Genomic DNA, 16544 nt, shown 5'->3' on the forward strand with positions numbered 1-16544 from the left:
TAGCTCTAGTGTTATGGATGGTGGTTTGTTTTAGTATGGCATTCCACTAAAGGAACCTGATCTTGAGATCCTGTTTCTCTGGGTATTTAGTGTTAGACTCTAGTTACTGGACTACTACAACTACTACTTTTCTGGTTTGCCAGTTTTCTCTTCTACCAGCTCTTCTCAGAAATTGAACATTTCTGCAGTATTAAAATTTCTGAACAATTCAAGCTTCTTGTGAAATCACGAATAATGGGAAGGAATTATCTGAAACATAACATATGTAAACTCAAGTGAGAGAGAGTACTCACTCTGTTGCAGAAGGAAAAAAATACAGCAGCTGGAGAAGGGTGGTAGCAATTATTTTCAGGTGTGCTGCTAAGACTGGGACTGAGATAGCAGTAATGGAGGACAATGGGCAGGCTCTGTTTTGCAGTAGCCAGTTTTAGAACACACTTAGCTTTGCAGCTAATTTATTTGGCTTTGAGATAAAGTATACTTTTACTTAACTTTTATCTGGTGGTTTGGGGCCTTATTTCAAGTAAATATAATTATTTTTAACAGTCTTTGAGTATGTAGATTATCTTCATCTTCTGAGCTAGATCTGTTTATTCTTATTTTATAGTGCAATGCATACAATATTGCCAAATTCAGGCATTCAAAACTTGGGTGTCAGGCCCACTGACTTAAGAATCATGATATTTAAGAAATAACGGTTGGTTCTTTTTATTGCTCTTTAGGTGCCCGGCCTTTACAAATAACTTTGTCAAACCTTTCTCTGCCACTGTGAGATCTAGAACCCTGTTTTAAATGAAAGCTGAGATTTGCACATACCGGCATGTCTCCAGGAACTGAAGCTATAAGGTCACCAACTATTGTGATACTAGTGATAAAATCATGAGAGTTGACAGTACTGTAAGGCAGGCAAAAGTGAGTCACATTATAACATACTATTACACGGAGAGGGACTGGTGACAGCATCGATCATAAGCCCTTTTTACATTGGGTGTGAACACACTCGTCCATTAACACAACTCGCGGGATATATTAATCACAAGCCCCCCAGCTAAGACAAAAGAGGTTGTGAACCCACACAGGAGTTTCAGACTGAGTGGGCAGAGGGTTTTTTTCTGAGTACCATTTGAGTAAGGATTGAGGTAGGTGTAGGAAGGCAGAACACACAGAATGAGAGAAACTTAGGGCCAGAGCAAGAAAGCCAAACAGCAGTCTGTAAGCATGGGAGACCCTAGAGAGGCATCTTGGTCAAGGGTGATGGCTGAACCAAGCTTGGGCCTGTAAGCTAAGAAACTGCTGCTTTGTTTTGGTCCCTCCTGTATTTGGAGAATCAGGACTTAGTACTTGCCTTGTAATAAACAAGATTCCAATAAAGGAAACACCAGACTCCATAGTCAATTTCTGCTCCCATTGATAATACTGTGAACTTTGACTAGCTGCTTGGGTCAAAAAGGGGTACCAATACAATAGGCATCAATAGGTTGATATTTAGATTTGTTTGCTATTAATATTCATGAGCCTTAGCATTTGGGAAATCCCTGAATATGAATATCCACCTACTTATCCCCTTTCTGTGCCTTTCTTTTAACTCCGAGGTGCTACTGATGGGATCTTCTTTCATCTGGATTTCTGAGACAGGGTGTTGAGCCCCTCCTCTTGAGGCTATTGAGAAGGAATCATGTAATGGGGCTGGGGAAGATTTGTATTTCTTTCACTTTTCTATAGGAAGGAGAGGTATAGATATCAGATCTTTAATGTCAGCAGCAGTAAGGGAGCCAAACAGATGACTATCCAGAAACCAATATTAACCTGTTGAAATTTAATTGCATTTTGCTGGCTGAATTTAGCAAATAGTCTTGCCATTCAACAAAATGCTTTTCACCCAATCCTATTATACAGAGCCACCAATGCCTGGAAAATTGAACATATGTTGTTGTAAATGTCACTGGGGACAGTGATGGAAATGGCAGTGGGAATGGCGATGGACATCTGTAATTTTGGCCAAGTGGCTGCAATTTTATTTTCCCATAAACAAGATAGTTTTTTGAGGCAACCTGCATTGCTCTGGCAACAGCTGATCAGTCTGTCACAAGCCTTACCTCTCTTGTGTCCCTGTGTCTCATCTGCATTGGTTTGCATGGCATGGATATTGGAGAGAGTTGTTTTCTGTTTATGGCTAAACTCTTGAAACAGAATGGAAAAACAAAACACACACATACACACAACCCTACTTTTTTCTGCCTCCCATTTGAAACAGTGAAAATTGAAAAGGAACAAAATTCTTTGTAGGCGTAAACTTTTTTTCCCCCACACAGCTCTCATGAGTCGCCAGATAATTAGGACATTATTTCTGTGTTTGTGATTAAATAGATATGCCTGGCAGATTTGTTAGTTAATGGCTTCAGTAAGAAGGATCATCAACAAAAGGAAGAGCAATTAATAACTATTTTACAGAAATGATCCTTATGACTATTCAATTTTGTATCAACAGTTGCTATGTAGAAACTCCTCACCCCCAGATTTCATCCCTGTCATTAACAAGACCCGACACAAAGAGTTGGCTAGAGAGGCCCTGTAGGGACAACAGCTATGGTAGCTCTAGAATAGTTGCTTAAAAACATTGAGAGGGACATTGTCAAGTGGTTAGATTCAAAATGTGGACTTTGTTTAACAATAAATGAATGGAAAAGGAAGAGTTTGGGTTAACAAAACTAAATAAGGGGCCAACGACTGCCATCTATATTGAACATTAACTCAGGCAGTTACCAAAGCTACCAATGTAAGTTAACATGACTTAGTCTTGAAGAAGGAATATAGTATTTGACCAAAGAATAGAAATATTTTGTAATTTAAAAACAATGAAAAAAACCACAAGCTTTTATTTGAATAATTAAAAGCACAAACAAAAAGCCATTGTACTAGTGCTTGGGTATCAAAAAGGAAAAGTGACTAAGATTGGAACATGAAATTTTCCCGCCTATTAGTCAGACCTAAGAGTTCCATCATGGCTTTGCCAACAGCCCTGAACAATACACTGTCCCAGGAGAAGACCAGATGTCACATTGTGACTTTGAAAGTCACAGTCAGCTTTCCAGGTTCCTTCATGCTTCTAGGGGGAAATAACTGGTACCGGATCAAGATCTAGTGCAGAGTACTTTCCCCACTCCAGCATGCCAGCATACCTCTGATAGCATGTTCGTATGTGTGAAGGAGGAGAGACAAAGCTCCACCCATCCTCCATCCCAGCCAGTAATGTGGGGGTTGGGACATATTCTACATATGGAGGCTACTTTCCTCCCCATACTGCAACCCACAATCCAGAAAGCTGGCTCAAGGGAGAGTAAGGGGGCATCTTACAATATCGTACCCTCCAGCATAACCTCAAAAGCAGAAGCACGATCTGTTCCTATGTGAATTGCAGTTTCTCCCTACCTCACACCTCCAACCCCGCATCCTAAATAGAAAAAATAAAGGAGATTTTTTTAAATTAACAAACTATAATAACATAGCACTAGTAGAAGAATAAAACAGATTTTATAAAATAATTGTTATCTTGATAGTACCTCTTTCAAATAAAAGCATATAGTTAGCACATAAATGATATTTAAAACATGGGATACAGTTTGCATGTATAATTAGTAGCAATCAGTGAACCTGAAAAGAGTTCCATTAAGCATCTAAATTCTCATCTGCTTCTCTAAACATTGAGAGGCTATGGCTCCCCTCAAACTTGCCTGTAACCCCTCCTCCTAGATCCCTCTGAGAGTTGACTATCTCCATCCATCTGTGTGATCCCGACAGGCCCCCCAAGCTTCTGCCTTCCAGTTCCCCAGTTCCCATCAAGTAGCACTCAAAAATGTATTTGCTTCTCTCTGCCTTCCTACAACAAACTTTTGGATGCTTCTGTGATGCTTTTGAATGTGTTTTTTTTTTAATCTGTGCATTGGCAGCGATTCCCAAATGAGATCTCTAGGAAAAAATAATAATGCCAAATATCACTCCGTCATTCTCACTCTCACTTACGGTTGTCTGCCCTGACTTTATTAGGAGTCGGGTTTATGGAGTCATATTGGGAAAAGTAATTCTGACTTGCTGTGTCAAAGAGCAATTGGCAGAGAAAGGATTCCTGCATTTGAACCAGCTTTCTTTAATCACCTTGGAGGTTATCCAGAGAGCTTTGCTTATAGCACTACAAGAACAAATCATAAGGTTCACAATAGGGCCATGTTCTGTAGTGAGTAGGAGAAGTACAAATCTATACAAAAAGGAAGGGAAATACGCAGACATGTATTTCTTTATCAGCAGGAAAAGAAGAGTAAATCTGTGGAGAATATTTGATCCTCTTTCCACCCCCCCCCCAAAAAAAACCAAACAGCCACCCAACCAAAAACCCACTGCTTACAAAAGTTATGTGCTGCAAACTTGTTAAACCTAATGGGAGGACATTAGTTCCATCAGAAATCCAAGCCCCTTTAGAGTCAGCATCCTTACTACAGAGGTGGATAAACACAAATCCTTGAGAAATTAGTTGTTCTAGTCTAGTAGCCATTGAAGCAGCTTTTGTATTGTACTTTAAGTGCTTGTTTCCTGGATGGTTGACTCTCTGATTTCATGTGAAAAATGTAGCGCTTCTGTGGCTAGTTTACAGCCTGATGTGTTAATGCTGAGAGTCTAGGCCATCATCTGTGAGACGAGCACAAGTACTATAGCAGCTGAACCAAGTTCTGGTATCATCACTCAGCTATGTAGAGAGTCAGAGGGCCAGTGCATATGTGGGAGAAGGTGAAGGGGGGGGGGAAGGAGGAGAGAGAATGACAAAGGAGGAGGAACAAGAGAGAGAGAAGAAACTGAGGGAAAGGACAGTAGAGAGAACATATCAAGGTCCATCACTACAGAACATTTCATATCAGAGAAATTAACTGGAAGATCAGTAATTCCCAGCTGATGTCACAGGATTTGTGGCCATATATGAGGCATGTAAAGCTGCAGACAAACCATCTAATCCACTTGAGAATCTGAGAGTCTCATTGCAGTTTGAGCATTAGTAGAAGAATCAGATGAGCTATGCTTGCTAAACCACTGATTGTGATCTGTTCCTCTTGGCAGATGAAACTAATTTCTCTAATGCGCCTGTGGATTATGTGTTACAAAAATTGATATCAATGTTTATTTTGGTTTTCCAGGTCCAACTTTATTTAAAATGTTACTGATTAAAGGATAGAAGTTATGGAACTCAAAAAGACAAGAGATTTCAGGGAATAGTGACTTTTATTGCAGTAAAACCCAGAGCCACCAATGAGGGTCAGGCTGCATTACGCTATGAATGGAATAAACAAATAGATAGAAATAATCATTACTGAGGCGAGATCACAATTTAATTTTAATCAGAACATTAAAAAAATAGGCTACACATGGAATGGAGTGATCACATAAATCATCAAAGTTTTTTTGTTTTTTTAATAGGTAAGTTATACTCCAAATGCTGTTTAGCCATTGTTAGCTAGTTGGTTTCCTGAAGGTGTCTCAACAGAAGTTGAGTCTTGAGGAGGGATCTGAATTAAAGATTAGGTCAGGAAGGGCAATCCACACATAAGAGGCAGCATGAAAGAAAGCATGGAGATATTTGTGGGAGAACAGACAGGCACTCAAGGCTGATTTCATTGGCAGAGTCAGGGATGTGATGGGATAAGAGACATAAAGGTCTATCTTTTAGAGGTGAGGACTAGCTGGAAGGAAATATGTTTCTAATTCTCAGGAAGTATTCAAGCAGTGCAGATTTTTCTTGTTTGTATACTTTGAGTACTAAGGCACTGGGTTAAAAAAATCTCAGCCTTTCAGGGAAAAGGTATATTGGAAGAGAGAAAAGAGTGTATCTGTTCTGTTCTTGTAATATGACCTGAGGTGATAGGGTGTGTGTGAAGAGGTTCCCATTTCTAGCTTGGGGCTAAGGGTATGTCTGCATTTGAGCTGGGAGGCGTGATTCCCAGCTTGTATAGACATATCTATGCCACAGTTCCCAAAGCCTCAACACCAGTGAAATGTGGTAAAATCAGCCAAAGCAGACCCTGTGCTCTAGTGATAGAAGTCAGGTGGCACAAGCAGATCAGTCTTCTTTTTCCTCTCTGTACCACCCAGGAATGGACTCCTGAATTGCCAGGCTATTTGCTTTTCCCATAGAGCTGCCCCTCTCCTGCTCTGTGTTCTATACTACATTCTGGAGCGTGGACTTTTCAAACATGATGTTACAGCGTGAAAAGATTGCAGCACACACATTAGATGAAAGTGTGACATCATCACATTGTGCCACAGCATGTTGTCATTACAGTCCTTGATATAATCAAACTAATCCTTGTTGTTGTACGTTATTTGTATTACAGTGGAAAACAGAGACCTCAGTTGGGATCAGAGCTCCATTGTGCTGGGCATGGTACAAACACATGTGACATTTGTGTTTTGTTCAGCAAAATCTAACAAGCTGATAGTTTCCCCACAAGCTGTTTGCAGAACTGTCAAAAGGTTGATCCTCCAGGGCACATGATGGGTTTCTGAACTCACCCAGCCTTTGATCTCCAGGCTGCCATCAGCATGGGTCTGGTTGTGGGATACTCAGCCCTCCAACTGAGTCCATGGGAGTCTACCTTTCCATGGAAGGATTCTCTTCTTTCAGAGACCTCCAGTAGGCCATGGCTCAGTTCAGTGCCCTCAGGCGAGTGTCTCTAGTAATAATTCTAAAGTAATAGTTTGTTGCTGGAAGGACCTGCATTTTGTCAAAGTGGACCTCAACAGGCAGTGATCTGAACAGTTCTTGCCTTCAGCCAGGCCCTCTGTAGGAGCTTAGGGCTGAAAATCTGCTCTCCGTTCCTCAAAGTCTGCTGCCAGCTGAGCTGGGCTTCTCCCTTTACATCTTCCCCCCCACCCCTGACATGCCTGGCAGTTGTGGAAAGGTAGGGTTGCTTGAGTCCAGAGCAGTTCATTAACTGTCACTTGGCCAGTGTGGGGTTTATACACCCTGTCATGGAGCTTTACCACCTTGTGGTAGTGTTTTTATGATCCGAACACTTTTCCACCAGGGACTGGCCTAAGATCACAACCCATTTAACATCAACTATTGAACAGCCATCACGTAATACAATGCTTCAGTGCTGAGCTGGTCCAGATTCATACTAGAAGAAATGAAAAGCTCCATCTCCCTACTATTACAATTCCCCTGAATCATTAATTATCCACAGACAAAGCACCAATCCTGCATTTATCAAATACCTCATATGTTGCCTTATGAGAAGTAAATGAACCATAGGGGTATTAGTTCAGAACAAAATTCATTTTTAAGATAAATATAAAAATTACATGAGCTGAGTATTGGATGCATCATAGTTAGGGGTTGGATGACTCAGATGATGACTTTGTACAGCCCTGTGACAGCATGCCTCAAAGATAAAGCTTACCTGTTGCTTAAATGAGTGGGCTCATGAATTATTATACAGTTATTTAAAATTCTTTAAAAATATAGTTATCAAATGGTTATTGTCAAAAAAGGAAGAGTCATGACAACTTTAACATGGAGGTTTGAGGATGTTTATTTCAGCATTGGTGATGAGATCTCATGAACAGTTTTTGTGAGATTTTAGGCCTAAATCATAGAATCAGAGAAATGTACGGCTGGAAGGGAGTTCAGTAGGTCATCTAGTCCTGTCCCCTGCACTGAGGCAGGCTTGAATATTCTCTAGACCGTCACTGATAGGTGTTTGTCTAACTTGTTCTTAAAAACCTCCAATGATGGAGATTCCACAACCTCCCTAGGTAATTTGTTGCCGTTCTTTCTATTACCCTTACAGTTAGGTAATGTCTAACCTAAATCTCCCTTGCTGCAATTTAAATGATAGATTTCTTACAGGACCAGCCAATCTTTCAAGGTTTTCTGCATCCTTTCCCCTGGAATGATGATTTTCATGAAAGTTTGGCCATTGCTGAAATAGAACCATAAAACAGGCTACCTATTGGATCTAACCATGGCACCAAAACCATGATCCAACTATGTTCCCCAGATCAGCATGCAGAGAGATTCCTTTGCTCAAAGTTCTCACCACTGGCATGGGAAAGAGGCACTCACCTTCCTTTACATTAGCAGCCTCTGCCCTTTTCCTGGATTATGCAGAGAGTGGATTTGTTTACATATTGAGGGAGAAGACGGACTGTAGGCAGCAGACCGGATTTACACCTTATGTGCCCCTAGGCACAGCATCTTCAGTCCCCCACCCCGCCTACAACAGATCTTTGTGTTTTCCATAAAAAATGAAACTTTTAACCCACTTTTAACTGTTACATGCCCCTAGGCATGTACCTACTGTGCCTAATTAGAAATCCATCCCACAATGGGTGGGTATGAACCTGTAACACCGAAAGACCTGGTCATTAGTGAGTGGGATTGAACCTGGGACTGCTGGAGCTAAATGCATGAGTCTCTACTGCATGAGCTAAAAGCCATATGGCCCTTAGCTAAGGCTGTAGAGCAGACTCATTAATCTCTCAGTGGTCTCGGTGCCTCTAGATGGGACAGAGGAACACACCCAGGAGGTGTGTGGGTTACAGGGTACACATTATCCCACTCTGGCCTCATGAAGATTGTCCAAGAAAGGTAATAAAGCCTATTTTGCCTTTCTCGCAAAGCACCCTCCACAGTGGTGATTCCTCCTTTGGGAGGGCTCAAAGAGCAGCAGTGACCAGAGAGGTTCCCCGATAGGATGACTGCATTAGACCCCATGCTTCCATGGTGAGTGTGTAAGGAGGATTGTGAGGGGCTCTGGAGAGACAGTTGGAAGGGGAGAAGCTAGAGTACAGCTAGTGGGGTCATGATTATAAGAATCAACTGGTATGGGAGGAGTGTAAGTATGGCATACAGACATGTATTAAATGCTACACCATACTCCAGAGCCTGGAGGGGGCAGGTAGGATACCATTCCCCTCTGACCCCTATTGAAATTCTTTGTGTAAAGCCCATTTACTCAGACTTTGGGCTGGGGAGCAGGATTTGACCTAGAGAAGTGTTCTCTAAAGGAAGGATAAAATGGTTGAAAAAAGGTTTATTTAAATGGCAGAAAAATAATCTTCAGACACTTGAAGGATGATTTGGAATTTACCCTGACTCTGACAGAAATTGCCTCATATAAAAGACTCATTTCTGGAAGCTGGGACAATGTTGAAGATTTTCATAATATTTGGGAATCCTGCCATGATGCAAAGCCAGCTAAGTACCACACTGTATAGAGTTGTTTATACATCCTTTTCCACATTTCACTTCATACTCCCTTTCTTTTTTTCTTTTCCCCAGGTTTTTATTTTTTTTTATAATTGTATTATTTTTACTCTGCTGTTTTCTTAAAGTGGGGAGAGGGATAGCTCAGTGGTTTGAGCATTGGCCTGCTAAACCGAGGGTGATGAGCTCAATCCTTGAGGGGGCCACTTAGGGATCTGGGGCAAAAATTGGTCATGCTAGTGAAAGCAGGGGGCTGGATTCAGTGACCTTTCAAGGTCCCTTCCAGTTCTAGGAGATTGGTATATCTCTAATTATTAAAGTAAAAATAGAAATTAGCATGTTGATAGGTAAACATATTCAGTGTTAACTGATTCAGCTTTCTTCACTGAAGTGAGATAGGGATGAATAGTAGCCAAAAATGCTTTTCAAGGTTACTAATTACATTTTTTCTTTCCCCCTTTTTAGTCTCAGTAAAAAGCAGCAATAATAATAGAAAAAGAAAGGGAGAAATGTACTGTCACCAAATGAATAATGTTTGCCACGGATTGGCACTGGACAGATTCTCTTTAATACCATAATGGCATAGGCAGCCTTCCAATGGAACAGAAAAGCTTTTATTTTTCTCTTTCTCTCATTACAGATGGACCCAATTCAGAAAGCTGTAATAAATCATACATTTGGGGTTCCTCTTCCTCATCGAAGAAAGCAAATCATATCATGCAACATTTGCCAGCTGAGATTTAATTCTGATGTAAGTTGACTATTTTGTATTAGTCTAAAAATATGCATTAGTCTATGCTGGATGTGCAAAGAGAGTCTTTTCTGTGTGTATTAATTATTTGAGCTTAAATGAAACATAAGGGTTTTAGACTGTGGATCCATAGTAGATGAGGATGTAGGATACTGTACACCGAGGCAATTACTTGGTACTTTATACATGGTGGGTGAGATTTTCCCCTCAGTTCCATTCCTGCAAGTTTACTAATTTCAGTGGTGCTGCACAGGGTATAAGTGAGGGCAGGACTGATCCACCATCTTTAATGGGTGCAATATAGTTTCTAGATCCTAATGCCTCTACTAGTACTAGATAATTTGGCTGCCCTATTTTTCCTTAAAATACCAGAGGCACTTCAGCATTGTCCATATGGCTTAGCTGTACCTCTTCTGCTCATGCTCCAAAATCTGTACCTCCAGTAGTGTAAACAGTTGTGGCAGTCTGGGGCTGCTGTCTTATCCACTGCAATCCTAGCTTTTAAAAACAAAGATTATTTTCATTATTTGTCCTCCACCTCATCCACAACCAAATGATGTGAGGTGAAGGGACTGCTCCCAGCCTGAAAATTCTCATTCTGTAAGGGGAAGATGCTTGTTGGACCTTCCACATCCTCACATTCCATCCAAGCCTTCTCTCCATTCACCTCCACAAGGGCAGATTAGTCATCTTCAGAACATGGGACATGACCGATTGGACCCATTCTTACCTATTTTTCAGGGATAAATCAAAATATTCCAAAATAACCCTTTCCCCTGGTTCAATCCACCTTCAAAAGAAAAAAAGTTCTAGGTTCCCATTCCACATTCATAAGTGGGTAATAATTGGGCAAGGAATCTGCCATCCTTTCAGACTCTTCTTCTTCCCAAGAGGAAGATCTGGGCTCTTTCTGTAGGAGTGCCCCTGTGCTTCCTCTCCATTTACATGTTAGCCACTTAATAGCACAGGGTCTCAAGACCCTCACACCCAGTCTAGGACCAAAAAGATCCACCAATAAGATAAGAAAGGTGGCCCGATGGGAATAAACTATCAAATGCCACCAAAAAGTTCCGAAGTATTCCAGATCCTCAGTATCTACTATTAGCTCCAGTTCCCCTCCCAAAGAAGCAGAACTCTTCTCCCCAGATCATAACCCTGATCCAGGGAGAACAGACAAGGTTCTGTACACGGACATATTTAAAAGTAAGGAGGTGGTAGACTCTATTGAGCTCCAGGCAGAGGGAAGAGGATGAGCAGATTTAAATCAAGTGCAAACATCTCCAATCCAAACCCTTTCTTTTCTCCTTTGAAGATGCAAGTAGAAAGAATTGGGAAGTGCCTGACAAGGGACAGAGGCTTAGCTGGCAAGCCCTAGAATATTCTCTTCCACAGGCACTGCATCTCTCCTGGAGGCTTTCTCACATGAGTGGATTTGGCAGAAACTTATCTGCCTATTCCAAACAGGCCTTGTCATTGACAGTTTCATTTGTTTGCCTACTAAAATAACCACTACCAATACAATAGGTTAACTTTTGATCTGCTGTCCAACCCCAAGGTGATCACAACAGTATTGGTAGAGATAATAGGTTGAAAAATATTGGCACTCATCCAGGCCTATTCTTAGACAGCATACTTATCAAAGCATTATTCTCAAGGACCTCCTCATGAAAAGTAATTCAGAGGACCATTCATTGCTTCAGCAATGAAGATTTGTCATAAACTTTAAGAGGGGATCAGGAATCTTTTCTGTAATTGTTGCCCCCCTAGGGAGTAGGATAAATTCAAATAAGCCTAGTGTCTTCCTGATGACAAGATCCAGACACTGATCTCCACAGTCAACCAAGTGTCATGCATTCATCTTTACTTGCAGTCCTGGATCTTCTGCTTTCATGTATAGAGATTATTCCCTGCACACATACAAGAGCTTTTTTTCACATCACTGGAACTATTCCCAACAAGGCTTACAAAGATGGGTAAAGATACCATTCAGAGTTATCTGGCCTCTCAGTGAGTGAAAACAGGATACCCAGATGAAGGTAGGATCAAACTCCAGAATCCTACTATGGACACCAAGACTTTCAGGATTGGGAGCTCACCTGGGGCATAGCAACACAAGGGAACATTGGCAAAGTCAGTGAGGCTTCAGAGAATCGTTAACGCTAATGATCACAGCAGCCACTCTGGCCCTTCAGGATTTGAGTAGGGAGGATGTCCTGCTTCAATCAGACAACATGATGTGGCATACGTAAATCTGCAAGCAGGAACAAAAACCTCAAGTCTCAACACTGTAGTGATGATACACATCCTTTCCTGGGAAGAGTGCCACCTACTCTGCATCCAGATGGCCCACATAAAAGGGACACAGAACACACAATTGAACTGGTAAAGTCATTGGCAGACATTCAACTCAGAGTGGTCCCTGAACCGAGAAGTATTCCAGCTGATTGGAGGTAGGCTTTCCTCAGATAAAACTGTTCACAGCCATTTGAAATCTGAAATAAAAAATATTCTTCATCAGGGAAGCAAACAATATGTCACTGGGAGCCAACTCTGGCACACAGATGTCTGAATCTGCTTTTATAGTCTTCCTCCTCTTCTGCTGCTAGGAAGAATAATTCAAAAGATAAAAATGGATGACACAATGGTCATTCTCAGAGGCACGTGCAGCTGCAAATAAACCAGTCCCAGAAGGAATCAGTTCATTCAGTACATTTGACAGCAGCTTTTTGGAAAGAAATCTGTAAAGCAGTGCCTGGTCATGTCATAACACCTTAAAATGCTACAGGCTTGAATTCCAGTTCCCTGCAGCAGCATCCTTCATCAGGATGAAGCTTTATGTGTGATCCCAAATTAGATAATGCCACTAATTTTAGGGAAGGGAAGATCTGTCTACTTCTTTTCCTTCTCCTTAATATTTCCCTATTTTTCATTGCATCTCAAGTGTCTCTGACTGAGGTAGGAGTCAGGGTCCTTAATGGAAAATTTGTTACCTAATGATTTCCTCTCTGGAATCATATCTCTTCCTTCTGCTCCACCCTAAGTCAGGTCTCTGGTATCTCTATGATGCTCTTTTTTGGATCCCAGAAGCTGGGACTGACAGGGGATGGCTCAGCTGATGATTGTCCTATCCTGTGCATTCCTTCTGAAGCATCTGGCACCCAGCACTCTGGGAAGACAGGATACTGGGCTAGATGGACCATTGGTCTGACACAGTAAGGCCATTCTCATATTCTTTTGACTGTTGAATTACAGAAATTGCTGTACAGATGCTTTAAAACACTAATAAGTGGCTTGTGGGTGGAATGAGCACAAACAAGCTCCATAGCCCCATGGGTAAGTTTGAACTCCTTTCAGTAATTGGAGTACGAGAGGTGCAGCAGACTATGTTTAAATTGCATCTGGAGCGAGAGTCCCATCCTAAGTTCATAGACTCATGCGAGTGGGCTAAAAACAGCTGCGTCAATGTTGCTTTGATGTTGTGGCTTGGGCTGGAACTCAGGCTCTCAAGCGCCTCCTGCCACGCCACAGCCCCCTGCACTGCTCCCAGGGTTGAGAACCTGAGCTCCAGCCCAAGCCACGACATCAAAGCAACATCAACACAGCTGTTTTTAGCACTCTAGATTGAACCCCATTGGCACAAGTCTGTGGACCCAAGCTGGGAGGCTTGCTTCCAGAGGCAGTGTAGATATAAATGTCACAGGTTAGGGGAAAGGTCACTTTCAGAAAGGAAGGCATCAGGTAACAAGTTGTGATTAATGGTACTGTAATATGGCAGATCTACATGTATTGCAAGTTTTTCTTCTCTTTTGAAGAAATGTTTGTGTCTTACTGAACATTCCTACCCTTAATTTCTACCGTGTTTTGTTGAATGTAATTTAAAGCCATAAGAACCGGACCTTACTGGCAGTTCTACTGATGAAACTTTATTTTTTAGATCCCAGAGATAGGATTTATCAGCTGGTAATGAATAGAAACTCCATTTACTTACTGTATGAGAGTATTATTGAAATGTTTATAGTAAAATTGCTCTTTGGGATTTTTTTCATTTTTGTTCAAGATACAGAATTATCTCCCTTTTTCTATAGATTTCTTTCAGCTTTTTTTCAGCCAGAAGAGCTTTTTTCTGGTTGCATGGTCACAAAATTAAGTTTAAAGGAAAAATAAAAAAAAGCAGTACAATAGTCTAAAACTGTTTATATTCTTTCTGAAGAAGTCATCTATAAATCTTTATATCAGTGGTATGGTCGCTATTTCTTTTTAAAATAAATCTCCTCATACAAGAGAAGGGAGGAATGAGCAAATAACTTGTGAGATGAGAAAAAACATTGAAACGGCAAAGGTGGGCTCTGCTTTATCTTTTTTAGCAATGAGCCTCTTGTCCCACAAAGATCTCCATTCAATATCTGCATTCTCAACATGGTACCATTCCAGCGAAATATTTAAGCACATGCTGAACTGTAAGCACATGAGTGGTCCAAGAGCTCAGTTTTGCCAGCTGCCAGAGCAGTCTGATGCCAATCCAAGAAAACTGTTGAATACCTGCTTTAACTTTAAGCATGGGATTACTCCCATGAAGTCTGTGACACTAAGAACATGATTAAACATTTTGCTGAATTGTGATCATAGTGCTAAGCACCATACAGGGTCAAGCCCCAATTGATTTTAGTGAGACTACTTATGTGCTTACTGACACACATGCTTAAGTGCTTGCCGGTTTGGGAACTATCTGCAAAAAAGTCCAGCAAGGAATGATTACTTGAAAATATACTTATGCCAAGTTTTTCTAATTTTTTCCACCATTTTGGGTTCTGTCTTGCGTAGGACCAATCTTATTTTGCCAAAGTCACCAAGTCAGCAGTGATGGCCTGTTAACTAGGTCAATTGTTACATTACAAACTCCTTCTCCTTTCACTCTTGGGTAATGGAGATCTCTGAGTGATCGTCCAGTTTGCCTTGTGTTGGAAGGTTGGACAGGAAATTTGGTGTGTGCATAGCACTAGATTGCCTTTATGATCAAATATAAAAGTATTTCCTACTGTGCTTGCCAGAAATAATTGTTTAACATAAATAGCAACAGTAGCAAAGCTCTCTTGAGCTGAACATTTGTCAGAGAGACCGTATCAATCATCCTTTTGCCTTGTTTTCCCCCCTCACTTTAATATCACCCTAATCCTGCAAACAAGACCCTGGAGCCCATATGGAGACCAGTTGATGTCAACGGAATTCTAAATTGACACAGAAGTCTGTGCTAGTATATACCACTTCAGGATGCATGCAGAATAAGGATGAATCATATTTTATCTGTGTTATTTCTTCCCTGTTATTTCTTCCTTGTTATTCCTTCCTAGCCTTTGGAATAATACTGATTAGTAGGAGACATACTAAATAAAATTTTATTCTGGGGATGTTTTATTAGCAAATGTTGAAATGTAAAACTATTGAAATATTAGAGAGACAAGGTGGGTGAGGTAATATCTTTTATTGGTCCAACTGCTCACCAAGAGAAGTTGGTCCAATAAAAAATATTAAGGTTGTCTCTCTGACCAACAGAACTGGTCCAATAAAAGATATTACCCCATCCACCTTGTCTCTCTAATATCCTGGGACCGACATGGCTACAGACACTGCATGCTGAAATATTAGACATTTGGGCAGAGATTTCCAAAACCCCACTCAATGGGCAGGATCTGTGCATATTGACTGTTTACATATACAGCTGTATTTGCATGGATAAATAGTTAGTTGAGCATTTACTTACATGATGGGTCACATGGCATGGGTCACATTTTGTGCAGGCCTTTAGGAACAGAAAAAGGCCAATCTGGGTAATACCCCTATTCTCTCATAGTTATTGAATTCCACCTTCCTGCTTTCACACCTGTTATCCTTCAATACACTTTCTCTTCATCTATAAATCTATGTGGTGTTTGAATTCGTTTACACTATTTGCTTCAGTCATCTTCTGGGGTAAATACCTCCATGTTTATCACACTTTCCATGAATTAGTTATATCCTACTTGCTCCTACTATCCTGATTGTTTTTAGATTGTAACCATTAAATTTAGAATCCATTCTCAGTAGAAAAAACATCAGCCTCTATTGTCATTCTAATAAATACCTTTCAAACTCAGTCATGATTATATACAGGCATATACCATGTACTGCAAGCCACAGAGCAAAACTGTAACTGTTCTTAGGACAACATTTCTTTGGTAACTGGCACATTTTTCTTCTGCTTTTCTCCTTTATTAGCATATCAGCAAAACCCTAGCTCTATGAATTCACTGTTAGACCCTGATCCTTGGTGGGGCGGGGGTGGAGTGAGGAATCCAGATCCTTATGCCTGCCCACCATCTCAGTGAGGTCAGTGGCACTCCAGTGGTTGCAAGAATTTGTAAAGGTTGCTCTCTAATTAAGATAATGGCCAATTGTGATCAGACAATACCATGGAAGAGTGTAGATGCTCTGAGGGTGGTGGACAATGGGTAGCCCCTATGTAAACACATGTAATATTGAATGAAACATCTGCGTGTACCTTAGAGT

At 40.9% G+C, this 16544-nt stretch overlaps 1 protein-coding gene across 9 annotated transcripts in view; it reads left to right on the forward strand.

Annotated features, from left to right (window-relative positions):
* Positions 1 to 16544, forward strand: part of ZNF385D (zinc finger protein 385D) — a 922283-nt gene that overhangs the window by 777315 nt on the left and 128424 nt on the right. For all 9 annotated transcript variants that reach the window (XM_045007121.1, XM_045007122.1, XM_045007124.1 and 6 more), the window contains one exon: positions 9891 to 10001. In XM_045007121.1, coding sequence (XP_044863056.1) covers positions 9891 to 10001 — 111 coding nt within the window. The remainder of the gene's footprint in view (positions 1 to 9890; positions 10002 to 16544) is intronic.

This window comes from Mauremys mutica, chromosome 2, assembly GCF_020497125.1.
Source record: "Mauremys mutica isolate MM-2020 ecotype Southern chromosome 2, ASM2049712v1, whole genome shotgun sequence".
NCBI classification, from domain to species: Eukaryota; Metazoa; Chordata; order Testudines; family Geoemydidae; genus Mauremys; species Mauremys mutica.